Here is an 18520-nt window from a genome sequence, read left to right as displayed (position 1 = left end):
TCGCGGGACGCCGTCGTTCCCCCCCCCCCCCTCCCGGGTCCGGTCAGGCGCTGGGGGCGGGGCGGGGCCGGTTGGGTCGGTAACGGCTGCGGCTCGGCGGGGCCCGGCCGGCGGGGGCGGCCGCACGATGATCAAGGCCATCCTCATCTTCAACAACCACGGCAAGCCGCGCCTCTCCAAGTTCTACCAGCGATACGTACGGGACGGGGACGGGGACGGGACGGGGACGGGCCCATCCTCGGGGGCAACGCTGAGGAGGGTTTGGGGGGGGGGAAACGGGGTTACAGGCGTGTGGGGGGCACCACGGGGCCCCCGGGGTCCCTGCAGCCGCTCCCTGCCTCACCCCGACGTTTCTAGGGTTCAACGACAGCGGCCGTTTTCCAGCCAACTTCCCTATTTATTTAATTTCCCTCAGAAATTGTTTCTCGGTGGTTCTAAAGATGAAGGGAGAAGCCCTGGTTCAAACGCAAGCTGGATTCCCGGATTTTAGTTAATTAATTGATTTAGTTGTTTATATTTTGGGGAGCTTACTCCCAGCGCCGCAGCGCGTTTTTGGTCTCTCTGATGTGGCACTGCGTGTCTCCGCGCCGTGGCAGAGGTGCTGGAATGAGCAGGGTGTTCTGTGGCCGACGTAACCAGCCAGCGCAGCCTTTTCCTTTGTAAGCTTTCAGAGTGTTAGAAAAATGCAGTTCACCCAGGAAAAAATAAAAATCACTTGCAAAAGCATGTTCTTTTACATGGGAGGGGGAAGGCTGAAGCAGCTCTGAAAATGCAGCGTGAGGACTTGATCTGAACAGAGGGAAAGCACAGTCAGAGGGATCCAAGAAACAATGTGACAACACTTAATTCAAGGATAAGAGATTTCAAGATGACACTTTAATTGTGTGTATGGCTCTTGCTAGCACACAGGCTAAGCTCTGCTTGGGCTGACCTTGGACAATAAAATCCAAGCTGATGCTTCCCAGAATTATGTAAACAAATTATTCTTTTTAAGTAGTGCTATTATTTATCTGTATCTGTGGCCAGTTAAAAATTCTTAAAATTCTGGTGGAAGTCATATTTAGCTTTACTGGAAGGGATGTATCTTACTTTGCACACCTCAGAGCAAAAATGATGACTGTGAGGCTTCGGTTTGCGCTGCACGGCTTTTAATTAAAGGAGTGTAACTGATATAGGTCAGTGCTGTGGGCAACTGAATTTGATCCGTTCTCTTCAGAAAGTCGATACTGAAAAATTATAATATGTGTTAATTAATCCCTTTTTCATCTTTCTCATCAATTCTATGCTACCAAGCTGTTGTCTTTCTTTCACTGTTCCTAATTTAAAAATTCAGATGAAGTATTCTCACCTACCTATATTGATAAGCATTTCCCTTGTGTACATCTGTGTTTCTTTCTGGATAACTTTCACTGAAGAGCTTCAGTAACTTCTAAATGATGTCTCTTCCTCATCCCTCCTTGCCGGGGGGGTATAACAGTTAAAAAGGTAGATGAAATACTTTGGAAAGGTATGCATCTCCATCATTAGTGTGAAGCACTTCAATTCCATTCTCATTTCCATTCACATGTAAATATCTTTTTGTATGTTTTGATACTGTTGTGAATTTGCAAATTTCTGGGTGGGAAAATGAGAAACGGGAAGAAGGAGTGAATGATAAGAGGATAACAGATTTCTCTTAGGAATTCCACTCAGCTCCTGTCAAAAGGAACAGATCCTTAATGCAAAAAGTAGCATGATATGCCTATATAAACATAACACTGTGTAGTCTTGAAAATGAAAATATGAAATGATGTCATTACCTATTATTATTTTTAGCTGCCTGTTGTTTGCAACCTTATCTTGATCATCCCTTTCTGTGTAGCTTTATGTTTCACATTGTAGACTTGTGGCCATAAATTCAAAGTTGAAAATAATCTTCGGAACAACTCAAAGAATAGGGGCAGATTCTGAAAATGAAAGTTATCTTAAGTAGTCAAAGAACTTATCTCAGTTTCTTGAAAAAGACACATCCTTTCTTTCCTGATAACCACAAAAAAAAACACGGGAAGAAGCTGAGATTACTGCAATGAAGGAAGGCAGGCACAATGTAAGAAACAGACTGTACAAGCAGAGGAACCTGCACTTGACTTGTTCTGTGTTTTATAGAGTAATTTATGTCTGCTGAAGATTTCTGTTAATGTCTCTGTTGGTTGTGGAGGTTATTTGTAAAGTAACACACAAATTTAAGGTGATTAATGCAAACTGCACTGATGCCAGGCTTTGCTTGCTTAGCAGTCGTGAAGGGGACTGTGCCCATTGCTAGTTGAAGTCACTTTTAACATGCATGCACCAGTATTTGTGGTGTAAAATGCTAACTTCCATCATTGTTCAGGGACTGGGGCTACCTCTGCTTGCTGACTTCAGGGTTCAGTGCTTAAAAAACAAATGCAAGAGTAGAAGAATCATTTGTAATTTTTTTGACTGGTGAAGTATAGACTTAGGAGGAATAATGGACAGTTGCAGGGGGGACTTGAGAAGAATGTAGTCAACTCAAAGTTAGAGACGATGTTTCTGATCAATAAAAGACTGTCAGAAGGAAAGTTAATGGCTTCATGAGCAACACATTCTCTTAAGCTATTGTATTTGAACCTACTTCTGGAAGAGTTTTGTGGGATTTTTTTATGCAGCCTCACCACCCCCCTGTTTGAGCTTTGAGACTGTTTTCTGCCTGCTAATGCATGAAGGTAGTTTCAAAGGATGTCTATAGCTGTTCAGGCTACAGTGGAGATGCAGCTCCTCCTGAATATTTCACAGTACTTTCTATGTATTGAATAATTCAGTTTTAAATCATGGCACTTGTAGAATTTTCTTAAAAGCTGTCACATTTTTCACATTTATTTCACAGTAGAGTGTTCTTCTGCAACTTAGCTTGGAAAAATGTCTTTATTAGCACAGGTGTTAAAATGACAAGTAACAAATTGCATATTGGTTTTGGCAGATTTAAGACATGATAGGCAGATAGTTTGAGGATACTTGCATGCTTTGTGTTGTGTTTACTTGCTGTGAGTGCTGTGCATTGTTAGTTAATCCATTTTAGTTTGATAGCAAAATATGTTTTATTTTATAGAGTGAAGATACGCAGCAACAAATTATCAGAGAAACTTTCCATTTAGTATCCAAACGTGATGAAAACGTCTGCAATTTCCTGGAAGGAGGCTTGTAAGTATGAGGTTTAAAATAGACGTTCTGTACTTGCAAGTATTATTTCAGCTGATAGTAGCATACTTGTTTTTACAGTTCTAATGTTAGCACCATGTCACTTGACCTATTTAGTACACCAGTAATGATATCATGTTGATGCCAGGTATATATATTCCTTACTAACTGGAATATACACTTATATATGTGTGTGTATGTACCAAAATTACTTAGGCACTAAACCAGATTTTTTTATAGTACTGTAACTGACACAGTGCTATATCTAGTCTTATACGTGACTCAGGCACAAGATGGGGAAGAAACAGGCAGATGATACCTAACCAGTTTTCCTATAATCCAGCTAAAAACTTCTGGTCTTGTCTGGAGATGCACTGGCTTTTGCCATAATCATTGAGAAAATTAGGTATTTCATAGCTGTTGTTTAGGCTTGAGCTCCTAAAATTTGAGTGGACAGCTCCTGAGAGTAGGACTCCCCATACTTTCTGTCAGGGTTCACACATGCTATAAGAAGTAAGAAGAAAAAAATATTTAAAAAATGCATTACTACAGTTGTAACTAAGACTTTTTATTAACATAGGTAGAGTAGAGTAGGATAAAAGCCAGACTTGGGTCCTACATCTCTAGAATACAGGTACAAAATATTATTTCTTGAATCATGTCAGTTGTTTTTTTTAATGCAATCTAAATGAAGAGAAAAAATTGTGACATGGAGAAGTGCTTTGTTTTAAGATACTAGTCATGAAGATTGAATAGTTATGAAGGAAAAGGGTCATAGTCGATAGAGTAAGCTCATAATCTCCAGTATAAACATAGAGATTGTCATAGTCTGCTAAACATTTTAATAATGGAAATTTTCTGATTGATGAAAGCTAGTACGTTAGTGCCTTAACTTTCTGTGTGCAGAGTCATAGCTAAATATCTAGCTGTACCATGTCAGTTATGATGTCTTTTTCTTAGTCAAGGTGATCTTGTCGGTGTGTGTAGATATATATATATATATATTTATGTATATACATATGTATGTATATTTATATATATATGTATATATATTTAAAATAAAATGCTTCTCTATTAACTACTCAACTTTTGGTCTTATCATTAGGTTCTTGAAGATGGTTACAAGCTGGAAATATGTTGGCTTGAAATCTCTAAGCTCAAGAACGCATTAGGAGCCTTAAAAAAATACAGGGTACAACAGAAAGAAGCTAGACACAGAGGACACAAGTCTGGCTTTCCTCTTACTGCTCAATTCTACAGTTGCCATTTCAATCTATATATTTTTTTTCAGGGCAGGTATTACTTTATAGTTTGCAATTTGGCCAAAGGCCTCAGATTTATACACACTAGCTTAGTGTACTGAAGTATTTGTAAGAATTTAGGTAGCTCGGCTCTGGTACAGAGATAAAGGAGAACTCTTGAGATTTATAGCCATGTAGGTCCAAGCTAATTTTATCTGAGCAGACATCCTCTTGCCCAAAGTGAACGTTAATGATCTGCCAAACATCTCTCTTCTTGATTTATGTATCTTATTCAGGAAGGCTATAGCAGAAGAGAAATACCAGTTCAAATATTTTCTTGTTGGAATAATTAATATCCATATAGATGATAATAACTGTGCTTGTGTGTTAAATGTAACTTGTGCTGTCTTGGTGTTTTTTTTTTTTTTTTTTTTTTTTTTTTTTTTTTTTTCTTCCATTATAATTATATCACAAAAAGTTGTGACATAGTTGGATTTGGGAAAGCTCCAGCCAGTCATTAATAACAGATCTCCTATTAAATAACTCTGGGGAGTTGTCCAGCATATCCTGAGATGCTAACTGAGCTTTCATGTTTTCTTTCCATTTTAGATTAATAGGTGGATCTGATAACAAACTTATTTACCGACACTATGCCACCTTGTATTTTGTGTTCTGTGTGGATTCCTCAGAAAGTGAGCTTGGCATTTTAGACCTAATACAAGTAAGTTTGTCTCATTGTTTTTTGTTTGTTTTTATAGCGGAATTATAATTCTAACTACCTTAGAAATTCAATATTTAGCCATGTGTTTTTCTGTAATACTTGGAAATGAAGCAAACTGTGAATACGCTCAAAGCACAGAGTATTATTTTGGGTCACCTGCAGTTTTCTGGACTTTCTTTGAAAAAGTGAATACCCAAGTTGATTGTGAAGAAGGGAACAGTTCATTTGGAGCAATCATCAATTATTTTTAGTTACAGCTTTGCAAGGCCTTGTTTTGGCTGCAGGTCAAAATGATGCAGTCCAACCATTTGCCAAGACGATTTTGGATGATAAAACTTTGACACATGAAGCTGCTTGTACATGTGTGTGCATGTGTGTTTATATTTACTACAAACATGTAACAGATTAAAGCATCCAGAACCTCTTTGGAGGAAAAGGTCCTTGTGGTTTAGGAGCTTTTATGCCATATATGCCTTAAAAGTTATTGTTAGTGCTGTTCTTTACTGGGATGGGGAGAGGAAATGTGGATAGAGAGAGAGCTGGTACAGGTTTGCTTGGGTCTCCATAGGAAAGCATTGACAACAAAGCAGCTTAATTAGATAACAGTTTAATAGAATAAGAAGAGGAATGAGATGCTGAGTAAATCTTACTCAGTTGCAAAACATTTTGTGTTCGCGCAGCATCAAATGGAGCCCAGGTAGATTTTCTCATAGCACATTTTGCAGAGTAGATCCGTTCCATGAAGAATCGTTCTCCCCTTTTTGGGAGCTATTTTTAGATATGATATAATTTCCTCAAAAGAAAACAACTCTGTTCCTAAAGGAAGTTCTCATGAGAACTTCTTGCTGCAATTTTACATAAAGACAACGCCATGCAGGTGGTGTAATTGCTGCTATCAAGTGGGTGCTGCCTGCAAGCTTGTCTGCTATGATTAGCTGGCAGCATTTATCCTGTGGCCAAGATATTTGTGCAGCACAACACTGTTCTGAAAGCCACAGGGTACGTGCAGTATGGCACAGACCTGGGGCTGCTTATGTGAAGCATTACGTGGATTGCTAAGTCCTGTATGTTCAACGGTCTCTTGGTCCTTGATCAATACATTCCGCTCCTTGATCCACCTACAGTTTACCTTTCCCCACGGTGCTGTAAGTTATAGATTACATTAATAACATAGGGGCTTCTCAAGTCCAAAGTCCAAAGCCCAATAGAGCAGATGTGGCCTGTTCAAGATCACTAACTCTTTGAATACAATGTCTTCCACAGGGCTTCCAGCACAGCATGTGTGATGTACATTGCTAAATAGGCCTTTATCAAATCAGTAAGAAAAATCATGTCTGGTAATACAAACACTTGTATGTTAAGAGAACGGAGTATACCAGTGATTTTCAACTTAAAATTTGTGCATGAGCAATTTCATTGATGATCCTTAGTGTAGTCAGATGTGTGAAACAAAAAATCGTTTCACACCCTGAAGTGATCTAGGTCATTACATAAAATTGGTTCTCAGCTCAGGGATTTACTTACAGTTAAGCATTTTAAAACTTAATTCAGTACAGCTCTTTGGTGTGAAGTGCTCTTCTGGACTGTAGATCCAAATTATCTTTGCAGGTGGGTATGTGGATAACAAGGAAGGAAACTGTTTTTCTAGATTCTTGTATAATTTTTGCTCATACAAACATTCTGTAATACCTGAATAATGCAAGTTGCTGAGGGCAGTGTATAATAATAGCCTTGCGTGTTTTTAGCATTTTGTTCTACAGAGTTGCTTAGTTGCTTGTTGCTCAGTTAAGTCTTCTAAAGAACTTTCAAACTGAGAAAGGAAGCATATTAATACTTCAAGTGTCTCAGACATATTTTGCAGATAAAGTGGTTATTTATAATACTTCCTGTTTAATCAGATAGTAAGAATAGGAAAGGCTGTCTAGATCAGTGTCTGACCTGCTACATTTTACCAGGCCATTATTCAGATTCAACTAGTTTTTATTTGTAATGGTATATTAAAAGTGGCATACCAGTAGCTTCCAATTATTTCCAGTTACATAGTGTAAACTAATTTTACTTTGAGGTGCTACAGCTTCCTACTACACACGTATATATATGCATATAAGCCATAAAATTCTCTGAATTAGGCAGTGCTTAATCTTTCCTCTAGAAAGATTGTTGCTTCTTGTGTTGCTTGTGTTGCCAGAAGAGTGTTGCTTCTTGTGCCCAAAGTTCTTTGATTTCAAACTCCAGATCTATGTATTTCACATCTTTTCGATTAAGTCCCAATATCTATTTACATGCCATTGTTAACTACTTGAAGAAAGCAGAAATAATAAAAATGCTATTTCTATTTATAGCAATACTTGATTTTTTTCTGAACCATATGATTTTGTTTATAAATACAGTCTCACAATAGTACCTGCAGCTGCTTAGAGTTCCCGTTTCTCTAGATCAGTGTAATTCAACCATTTGATTATAGTAGAAAGTATACAGAGGTTAATTAAACATTCTTGATTATGAGTATGGTTGCCAGAAGGATCTGTTTAATCCTCTTACCAATAGCAATCAGAGTTAAATGGATCTTACTTTGCAAAAACACCCTCAGAATGTTTATTATTACATTTCAATCCCATGTGCAGTGCATACTGACAGTATGTACCCATACACATGCATATACTGTATAGTAAATAAGCTTAGTTTTTGTGTTCAGAAATGTTGAACTTCTTTGGTTGTCTTTTTTTACTATAGTTCAGAGACAACGAGCTAAGAGTAAATCATCTGGAGTTTGTTATGAATTGTACATATATTGAATTGTTTAAATAAGTAGTTATGTGGAAGTCCAGTTTATTATGAATATTATGAATGTCATGAATATAAAGTGGTGAAATGAACCTAAACCTTTGTGTAGCACTTAAGACATACTCTGTTTCGTAAACTAAAAACACTGTAGTAGATTAGATTGCACATAGTGGTCATCAGTTCTTTTCAGCATAACGTTTTTGCTGTACCTAGTAATAGTTGAGATACTTCTGTGAAGGCCACTTAGGTCACCGTTAGGTCTGAGCTTTTCCATTGGTAAGTCTCCTTGGCTCTGGTTTAATGGATGCACCGTATGTGTTAAAAGCCACAAGCTCTACCCCGGTATTTATACCAAGTACAAACTAGATATGTTTGAATATAACAGTAGGAATTTGCTTGAGGTATTAATTTTGGTCTTTCTTTTATTTAACGTGGACACTAGCAAGATTTTATTTATTATTATTGGTTGGTAGGTCAGCATCTGTATCGTGTTTTGCAGTCTTTTGGATTCAGTGTAAGTTAGGTATAAGTTGTAGCTCTGATAGAGTCTTCTTGTTGGTCTTTAAATGTAATGTTATAGCCCATGGAAATAAAGTACATAAAAACATAAGCTGTGGACTGGCATGAGAGTACAATTAGTGACATTTAAGATGGAGCCTAACTATCCTAAGGACCTAAGTGTCTGTGTCAGCTGTAAGCATTTTTGAGGATTATAGACCACTGCTACATGCCCAAAGCATGTTGCTCAGTAAGTAGCTAAATGTGTGAGATCGTAATCTTGCATGAAAAGTCTTATATAACCTTAAACAATACTGTTGTTCAGTAAGATGTATATGGGAGATGTAGTACAGTTCCTTTTTAAACACAGTTTTCTCAGTTCTTAAGGATAGATCCAGACCAGAGATTCTTTTATGCTAATTAAATAAGAAAGGGAGACACATAATTATTGAGAAACCTGTTTCGGAGAAAAAAAAAAAAAAAAGGCCAACTAGTTCTCAGCACTATTAGTTTACTTTAGAGTTAGGTGGAAAATAGAGGGCACGAATTAGAACATTTTGTTTGATATTTTTATATAAAAACCCTTACTGGTAATGCCTTAAGGTCATTTGCAGGTCTGCTTGAAAGCTAACACACTTCTGTTTTGACTAGTAGCAAGACTTCAACAGTCTTTCCCTTACTCTGTAATCTTGGTATTCTCTGTAGAAGTTGTGAGTAACTGTTAATTTATTGAAAGAAGGATGGGATGTCAGTGCCAGTGTGGGTAGTGCAGTGGCTTCAGATAAGTGCAGTGATATATGAATGATGACTTAACTACAGGCCACCCTCAAAGCAGAAGAGAAACCAGCTTTGTTTATAGAGGACTGGCTATATAGTGGAACTGTTATGTTCCAAAGTACTAGGGAGTCTCAAGTAGCATTTGAACGGTAAAAAGCAGTCAAGAGGAGGACCCTTTATGGGCAGATGGAATTAATTGTGTATTAGAGTTTGCCACTGCTGTTTAGCCTAGAAGTAGGGATGGGATCTTCTTGACATGAGTTATGCTTGCTGGTTTTGTTGCATTTCTGTACATACTGTTTTTTGTTGGTATTTGACTTTATCTAGCCTCAGATAGATACATATAAGTGATTAGGTATTCTGCTTTTTCTGCCATCTTATCTTTCCAATATTGACCTGTATTTTTTTCCTTTGTCTTACTCTGTTCTGTAAATATAAGCAGCAAATTGATGCTGTGATCCATATGCTTTACTCTTGAGTTATGTACCTGGCTTTATTAAAGTGCACTTACTACAAAAGAGTGTTTTTCTATTTACTTTAATGGAAGTATGAATGCTTTTTTTTTTTCCCTTTGAATTGTAAAGGCCTATAATTTCAAAATTGAAGCACAAGGGGGAGCTAGACAGTCATTGTGAATTCATTCTTAAATCCTTAATTTCCTGCTCTTTATTTGACTCATTCGTTTCTTTTCCCTTTTCCAATAACATCATAATGTAAATTTGAATTGGTGTTTTTTTGTTTTTGTTTCTTTTTTTTTTTCCTGAAACAATTGGTGTATATTCTCTTCTGTTTATTTTGATCTGCAAGTCTGCAGTATCTGAGATGATTACTGAACATAACTTTTGGCACTGCTTGTTATTGTGTGCAGTTTCTTCAACTCTCAATTAAAATTGCAATGACAGCAAAGTGGCCTTAATTTTATCCAACCATCAATTGTTTGAAGAAGTCTTAAAACAGATCAAGAATGTTAATGTAAAAAAAATACATAGTTTGCCTTGTAGATCAATGCTTTTATAGAGCAGTAGTTTGTGATGGTTCTATACCTTGTCAGTGCTGGCATTACTCTGAATGAACGTTTCATCATGAATGGAAAATTGACGAAGTTTCTAGGGCTTTCATCAGAAGTCTTTAGTTGGTGAAAATACGCTCTGAAGAATACTCAGTTCCAGCTGATTTCTTTATAGAAGAAAAAATGTTTAGTGTATCCCTGTGTTGTGGGCAGAGATTTATGAGTTCATGCACTGTGTACTGTTGTCACTGTGCAATGGGTAGATGTGTGAAAGCAACTGCTTTAGATATGAATCAAGAGGGTTCTTTTATGGGAGAAGCCCATATTGCTGAAGAAAAATAAAACTTTTATATTTCTGATGTGTGGGCATACATACTGCTATTAAATAAACATATCTTTGGGGTCTTCTGAGCTTTTTCTATGTGGAACATTGTTTCTCAAGTTACTAGATGGATGTCCAAATCAGGATATATACATTTATTTGTAAACTTGGTGATGTATATGAAGAATATTTTCTTTCAAAAGTGATCTCAAACTGAATTAACTAAAACCTTTAGGTAAAGGTTACGTTTACACTCTATTTTCAATCTTCTTCCTGCAGCTGATCTCAAACAGCACTGTCCTTGTATCCGCATTCTCCTAAGGTACAAGGAAAGTAAGAGAACATCTGTGGTTATTTGTTTTGCTGCACATAGTTATGAGCAGTGTAGTTTGTTCTGCTTAATATATGATTTTATTTGCCTTCTCCGGTGTATAGAAGACTTTTGTTATCACAACAAATTAACACCTACTTGAAGAAAAACATCTGCTTTGCTTAGTTTCAATAAAATTTAACATAAATGTGTTAATTTAGGTAGTTAACTTGTTAATGATCCTCATTGTCTTGAGTCTGCCTGTGAAAATGCTCAGTGTTCCTGGTTTGAATTATTCACTGGTGTTTTAGTATTTAATAATAATTCTTGTTTTAAATGCATGGAACATCAGTTAGATGTAGTTGGACTTGAAAATGGAAATTAAAAATAAGTTACTAGCAACAGCGGTATGTGGTACTCTTGTATAGTGTAAGCAGGTTCTGAAACTGAGGGATTGGAAATAGCAATAATGTGAATTGTTATGCAGGGTAGGCAACTGGAAATGACTGACATCAAATGGACATAAATATGTATATGTAAAGGCAGGCCTTTTATCTACTTTTTTTTTCGTCAGTAGGAGATGTCAGCAGAAATTTCAATTTCTTTGGGCCTAGGCATTTTGAAATCTGGTTTCTCTTGAAGACTAAGGTGGAATTAATAAACCACATGGAAAAGGCAGAGAATCAAAAACAGGTTCTTAACTTCTACCATACTCCTGCTTTTGGGAGTGAGTTTAGAATTGTGAAAAATAATTTACATGCAGTGACAAGTTAAGAAATAGTATTAAATGCATATTGTGACAGAACAGTGCTGAAATATAGGAAAATGAATTTAAATTTTCCACAGGTTGCAGTTTATTTACTAGTCATTAATGGATGATCTGTAAATTCTTACAGAAGTTCTTTCTGATTTTGAAAAGTGTACTCATTTTTTCATTATGTGGCCTAAAGGGGGGTTGGGATTATCTTAGAGGCCTGGAACTGGCTAGCGTGCCTGCCAAGGGTTCTGTTCGGAGGTACCAGAGCAGTAACATACAGCCCATAGCTAGCAGAGATTGGACTTGGTTGGACTTGAACAGCTGCTTGGATTTTCCTGCCCTGTGCACTTATGTTCTAGATTCAGGGAGGGGTTTTCTGCCTTGGTAGAAACTGCTGGACTTCTTTGAGTTTAGGTGGTGGTATGCCTGAAAGGATCAACAGGTGTGACATTAAGGCTCATAACTTCCACCTTGGTCCTTCCTGAATTCAGCAGGTCTGAACCATGTAATAGCTGCTGTGTTGTTCCCTGAACTGTTCCCAGAAGTCATAATGCTGACATCTTGCATTGAATGTGTGTCTCTGTGTAGGAGAGTTGATTTTAGACTGGTAACTGGGAGATGCCTGCAATGTAGTAATGGGTAAACATAACAACAGTGGAAAAAAACAGTGTATTTTTGCTTAATAATTGCATTCTAAGGAAACGAGAAGGAAAGCTTGGAATGACAGCTGAGAAAATTGTAGCATAGTTGGTGTTACTGTTTTTTCAAGATTCAACTATTCTCACAACTGTTTGTGATTTTTTAGCAGTTACGACATAAAATAACTTGTGCATAGTTTTTCCAACTACAAATAACATTCTGTTAACATAATAATGATAACCACCTAATTTTTGTGGATGCTTTTAATGTCTTAAAATCAGCCTTTTATTTATTTTCTGTATTTGCTTTTGTTGAACCTCAGACATAATGGGTCTATCGAGTTTATGTTAAAGCTTGACCTTAGTTTTTATTTTTCCTATCTGCAGGTATTTGTGGAAACATTAGACAAATGTTTCGAAAATGTCTGTGAACTGGATTTAATTTTCCATGTGGACAAGGTACTGTGATGAGCTCCTGTACTATTTCTTGCCAAGTGAAATGTTTGGTTCAGCCAATACTTGGTATTAAAATCTGCAGTGATTCTACTTCTATTGTCAGTGAAATCAAGACAGATTCTATAAAGGTGTTAGTTTTAAAACTTGAAAGCTATGGGGGAGCCCACCTTCCTAAAATAAAAAATAATGTATTTGGGAGTTCTGTGTGGTGTTATTGCATGTAAAATTGGAGACAGCTCAATATTGCTTTTACTTATCAGAGTAGGAAAAATTTTCAAGAAATAGTTTGTTCTATTTTGTTTATGTTTAGGTGTTATATTACTGAGAATTTAAAGTGTTGCAGTTTTCCTGTTAAGTCTGGCAGTTGCCTTTCAAATATGATGTTTACGTAACTTAAATGCTGTGTGGATCATTCCTAAATCTCAGACATTATGTCTTTCTTCAAGAATTTAAAAACAATCTTCTTTGAATATTCCTAGCTATCAAGTACTTCATTTACTAATTTAGTTCTGAGAAAACCTGCTATTATAGTAATTTTTATTTAAGAAGACATTGCCACTTCTTGGTATAAGTAATACCTAAATTGCTGAGAAATGAATATATAGAGATCATACTTATTCCTTCAGTTGCCTTTTCTGCCTGTGATTACTTTCTGTGCAACTGCCTTCCCCATCTGTGAACATCTTTTTGCATTAGCAGGAAAAGACGTGAAAATAAGATAAATATTACTAGAAGTCATTTTCAAATAGTAACAAATATCTGAAATAACCCCTTCAACTGACTAAATTTGTTTCAAAATCAGGAAATTCTTTATGGAAGAAACAATTGTACCTTGACCAGACACTGAAATGCAAATGACCTTGAGTAAGTGTTTGAACTGATAACATATTTGTGAGAAGTCATTAGGATTTCCAGCCTGCCTGGAACACCTTGGCTGTTTCCAAAATGACAGGCTAAAGTTCAAAAACACTTATAAAATGAGTAGCTTATATATTAGCTTCTGAGCTTAAAGAACCCAAATCTTGCAATACTTTTGTGGCAAGGAGATTGAGCTTTAGCTTAAGCTGCAAAATACTTTGTGGCTGCTGTGCAATCCGAGCTTTAGCTCTGTAGCATGCTACGTTCAGCAACATTCCTTGATGTAGGTAGCCTTTTACGTTTTACAGGAGAAACATATTTCTAAGAAAACGCAGAAAATTTTAGGTGCTCCATGTTAAATTTCTGAAACTATATTTTACTTTGTATTGTGTAAGTTACTAGGTGCAGAAGTTACTAATAATGAGATTATATTTTCTTGGTGAAAAATAATTGTCAAAGGGAAGCTAACAGTGAAATATTTCATTAGATTTAGTAAAAATAAAAGAAAATGCAGGAGAATCCCATTAAATGTTAAGGCTAGAATTTTAAACTGAGGAAAATGTGAACCCTCTATACCTAAGTAGGTAAATTAGTAAGAGTAATCCATTTCAAAAATAAAAGCTCAGTGGAACCTTGAGTTCAAAAGTTTTTGAAAATAGCATTTACCAACACAGTGATTTTTAACTTGAGCATAAGTCTGTAAGAGAATACAATACATAAAGTTGAACTGCAGGTAATGCAAGGCTATCACCAACAATACAGTAACGTTAGTTGTACAGTTCCGTTTAATCTGATGTCATTTCCATTCTTTTTTTTTCCAGTGTTACTGGTTTGTAAGATGTATACCATTATATAGGATCCAAAAAAATGTTTCTGATACAGTTTAAGTTCATTAGTATTCTTGTAAATGTGTATTAGAAAACAAAGGGGTGTGTGTATGAGCAAGACAATAACATTACAGCTGAAATTTCTCTTTAGACTGCTGATCAAGTCAGCTTGTCAGGAGACAAAATGCATTGAATCTTCTGAATTATATGTTAACTTTTCTCTTGTCAGATATTTGTGATATAGCTTGCTCATAAATTTCAAGTGTGCAATGGGAAAAAAACAGCAACTGTTGGTGGATGTTGGTTATAGGTGGAATCTTAATTATGTTATGTATTTGTTATGTGTGGTAGCTGTTTGGGGTGAAACATGTCAAATATTGTTTTACATGGTCTGGTGTTAAGAACTGTGAGGGTTAACTAATTCCTTTGGGTAAAAGTTGATCTGTGTCTTCTGTGCTTGAGTTGTGGAAGGTGACTTCTTCCAATCTCTTCGCTAGAACTGCCTAAAAAAACAAGAACTACTGTTATTGTAAGAAATGATGTAGCATATGAAAGACTTAAACCACATAAACTCAGCAGCTTGACTGTTGCTTCTTTAGCAGCTGAACTTTTTAGGTGGCATTTTTACACGAATATCCCTTTTCAGGACCCAATCATGAAAAGATTCCCGCAGAGCCAAGAGGAATGCTTATTCATGACAAGTATTGGTATAGTGCTAGAAATTCAGTTGGAGAATAGAATATAAGAGGGAATGAGTTTCCTTACGTAACATAGATGACTTGAAGGTGCTGGGGAAGAGTAATTTCTGTAGGAGACAATTAGGCTTCTCTTTTTCATATCAGATGTATAAGAAAAAAAGCTTGCTGTAACTGGAGTGAAACTTTATACAGTAGTGGCAGTTTGTTTTAGTCCTGTACATACTGAGTCCAGGCATGTAGCACTTTCTGCTGGAAAAGACATCACAGAACACAGTCTTAAGCATTTTTTACAACTCATATAAGAGAATACATTCAGGTAGAGATGTAAGGAAACACTTCTATTTTTCCACAACTTTTTAGCACCTCTTGAAAAGTCCTTGAGAATATCATGATCTCGTTTGAGAGTGTAGTATCTGGCCAGAACAGTGAAACCTTCAGAATCTGATTGCAATTTGAAGGCAAGAAAATATATGCCTGGGAGTAGTGTTCTTTCTTAATGCTTTGCTTTTCCACTCTTGTTAATGCACAAAATCATGCTTTTAGACTGAGCCTGGAACAAAAGTGGGAAGTGCTCTTGACTTTTTTTTTTTTTTGTAACAACACCTGAAAATTATTATTACAAAGTAGCAATTTCAGATTTTGAAACAGTCTAACCTCTTTCACAGAATCACAGAATTTCTAGGTTGGAAGAGACCTCAAGATCATCAAGTCCAACCTCTGACCTAACACTAACAGTCCCCACTAAACCATATCCCTAAGCTCTACATCTAAACGTCTTTTAAAGACCTCCAGGGATGGTGACTCCATCACTTCCCTGGGCAGCCCATTCCAATGTCTAACAACACTTTTGGTAAAGAAGTTCTTCCTAAGATCCAACCTAAAACTCCCCTGGCGCAACTTAAGCCCATTCCCCCTCGTCCTGTCACCAGGCACGTGGGAGAACAGACCAACCCCCACCTCGCTACAGCCTCCCTTCAGGTACCTGTAGAGAGCGATAAGGTCACCCCTGAGCCTCCTTTTCTGCAGGCTGAACAAGCCCAGCTGCCTCAGCCGCTCCTCGTAAGACTTGTTCTCCAGGCCCCTCACCAGCTTCGTAGCCCTTCTCTGGACTCGCTCAAGCACCTCGATGTCCTTCTTGTAGCGAGGGGCCCAAAACTGAACACAGTACTCGAGGTGCGGCCTCACCAGAGCCGAGTACAGGGGGACGATCACCTCCCTAGCCCTGCTGGCCACACTGTTTCTTATACAGGCCAGGATGCTGTTGGCCTTCTTGGCCACCTGAGCACACTGCTGGCTTATATTCAGCTGACTATCAACCATCACTCCCAGGTCCTTCTCCGCCTGGCAGCTCTCCAACCACTCATCTCCCAGCCTGTAGCTCTGCTTGGGGTTATTGCGCCCCAGGTGCAGGACCCGGCACTTGGCCTTGTTGAACTTCATGCAGTTGACCTCAGCCCATCAGTCCAGCCTCTCCAGATCCTCCTGCAGAGCCTTCCTACCCTCGAGCAGATCGACACACGTACCTAACTTGGTGTCATCTGCAAACTTACTGAGGGTGGACTCAATGCCCTCATCCAGATCATCAGTGAAGATATTGAAGAGGACCGGCCCCAGCACCGAGCCCTGGGGAACGCCACTAGTGACCGGCCTCCAACTGGGTTTGACTCCATTTACCACGACTCTGTGGGCCCGGCTATCCAGACAGTTTCTAACCCAACAAAGCGTGCGCCAGTCCAAGCCATGAGCAGCCAGTTTCTTGAGGAGAATGCTGTGGGAAACGGTGTCAAAAGCCTTGCTGAAGTCAAGGTAGACCACATCCACAGCCTTTCCCTCATCCACCCAGCGCGTCACTTTGTCATAGAAGGAGATCAGGTTCGTCAAGCAGGACCTGCCTTCCATAAACCCATGCTGACTGGGCCTGATCGCCTGCTTTCCCTGCAAGTGCTGCATGATGACTCTCAAGATAATCTGCTCCATGAGCTTCCCTGGCACTGAGGTCAAACTGACAGGCCTGTAGTTTCCCGGGTCAGTCCTCCGGCCCTTCTTGTAGATGGGCGTCACATTCGCTAGCCGCCAGTCAGCTGGGACCTCCCCCGATAGCCAGGACTGTTGATAAATGATGGTAAGCGGCTTGGCCAGCACCTCTGCCAGTTCTCTCAGTACCCTTGGGTGGCCCCATCCGGCCCCATCGACTTGTGCACATCCAAGTGCCGTACCAGGTCACCAACCAGTTCTTCATGGATAGTGAGGGCCACATCTCTCTCCCCATCCCCTTCCACCAGTTCAGGGTACTGGGTATCCAGAGAACAACTGGTATTGCCGCTAAAGACTGAGGCGAAGAAGGCATTAAGCACCTCCACCTTTTCCTCATCTCTTGTAACTAAGTTTCCCCCCGCATCCAGTAAAGGATGGAGATTTCATAAATGTGAGATGTGTATTCCATGTACCTTCAGTCTTTCATTTAAACAGGCAGTATTTTACACTTCATTGCCACTTAATTCCTTTTCAACTTAGAGCTTTTTTATTTCTGTAGAAAAAATAGTGAAATTTTTAAGTAGAGTTGAGAAAAAATTGTATTTGCTAATGTGAAGCGTATTTGTACATTTGGACAAAAAAAGTAGTTAATTCTAAAAATGTTAGTCTTGCTACTGCTTGTACCTGGACAAATTTTTGCTAGTACTCTTTTATTTGTGCAATGTATTTAACGGAAGGGAAGTAAGTCCATTACAATATGTGCATAGTATTACTGGTTATAACCATAATTTCCTTCAATTTCAGATCAACAACTAAAAACATCTGTATTTTCTTATTTAGAAAAGCATCCCTTTAAAATGGGACACAGAAAAAAATGTCATTAATCACTGTGTCAATCCATGGTTTATAAATGCTTTTCAATACTTCATGTTAGGACTGCATATTGCATACTAAAAGTGGGGATAAAATTAGAGAGAAACATAGGAAGCATAATTAAAACCATTGAACCTTTTCAAGAGGGAACCTCTTGAAGGAAGAGGTTAAATATTCAAGATACTGGAAATAGAGAAGGAAAAACCATTAACAATAAAGTGTTAAAAGGCCTGAAGAAGATGAAGAACTAAGAAGATGAAGAACATCTGAAGATGAAGATGAAGATGAAGAACAACTAAGAGTTGGACTTGATGATCCTTAAGGGTCCCTTCCAACTCAGGATATTCTATGATTCTAACTATCATTGGCAAAAACCAACCAACCAAACAGTAGAACAATGGCGTATCAGTTAAAATTTGCAGGAAATAAGTTTGAAACAAAGAAAATGTATTTTTCATGATTTATAATTAAATTATGGAATGCCCATAAAATTGTCCCATTTTATTGGATTTACCAATAATACTATAAATAGGTTCAAAAGTGATAAGACATATTAACAAAAGAAAAATCTGAAAAGGGCTG

The 18520-nt window shown here is 37.9% G+C and overlaps 1 protein-coding gene across 2 annotated transcripts in view; it reads left to right on the top strand.

The window, feature by feature from the left end:
* The first annotated feature begins 18 nt into the window (after positions 1-18).
* AP3S1 (adaptor related protein complex 3 subunit sigma 1) overlaps positions 19-18520 on the top strand; it is a 35869-nt gene continuing 17367 nt past the window's right edge. For both annotated transcript variants that reach the window (XM_035309255.1, XM_035309256.1), the window contains exons 1-4: positions 19-196; positions 3107-3198; positions 5046-5157; positions 12640-12711. In XM_035309255.1, the coding sequence (XP_035165146.1) occupies positions 128-196; positions 3107-3198; positions 5046-5157; positions 12640-12711 (345 nt within the window). In that variant the 5' untranslated portion in view covers positions 19-127. The remainder of the gene's footprint in view (positions 197-3106; positions 3199-5045; positions 5158-12639; positions 12712-18520) is intronic.

This window comes from Oxyura jamaicensis, chromosome Z, assembly GCF_011077185.1.
Source record: "Oxyura jamaicensis isolate SHBP4307 breed ruddy duck chromosome Z, BPBGC_Ojam_1.0, whole genome shotgun sequence".
NCBI classification, from domain to species: domain Eukaryota; kingdom Metazoa; phylum Chordata; class Aves; order Anseriformes; family Anatidae; genus Oxyura; species Oxyura jamaicensis.
The sequence above is the reverse complement of the archived record's forward strand: the minus strand, read 5'-3'. Positions and strand labels throughout refer to the sequence as shown.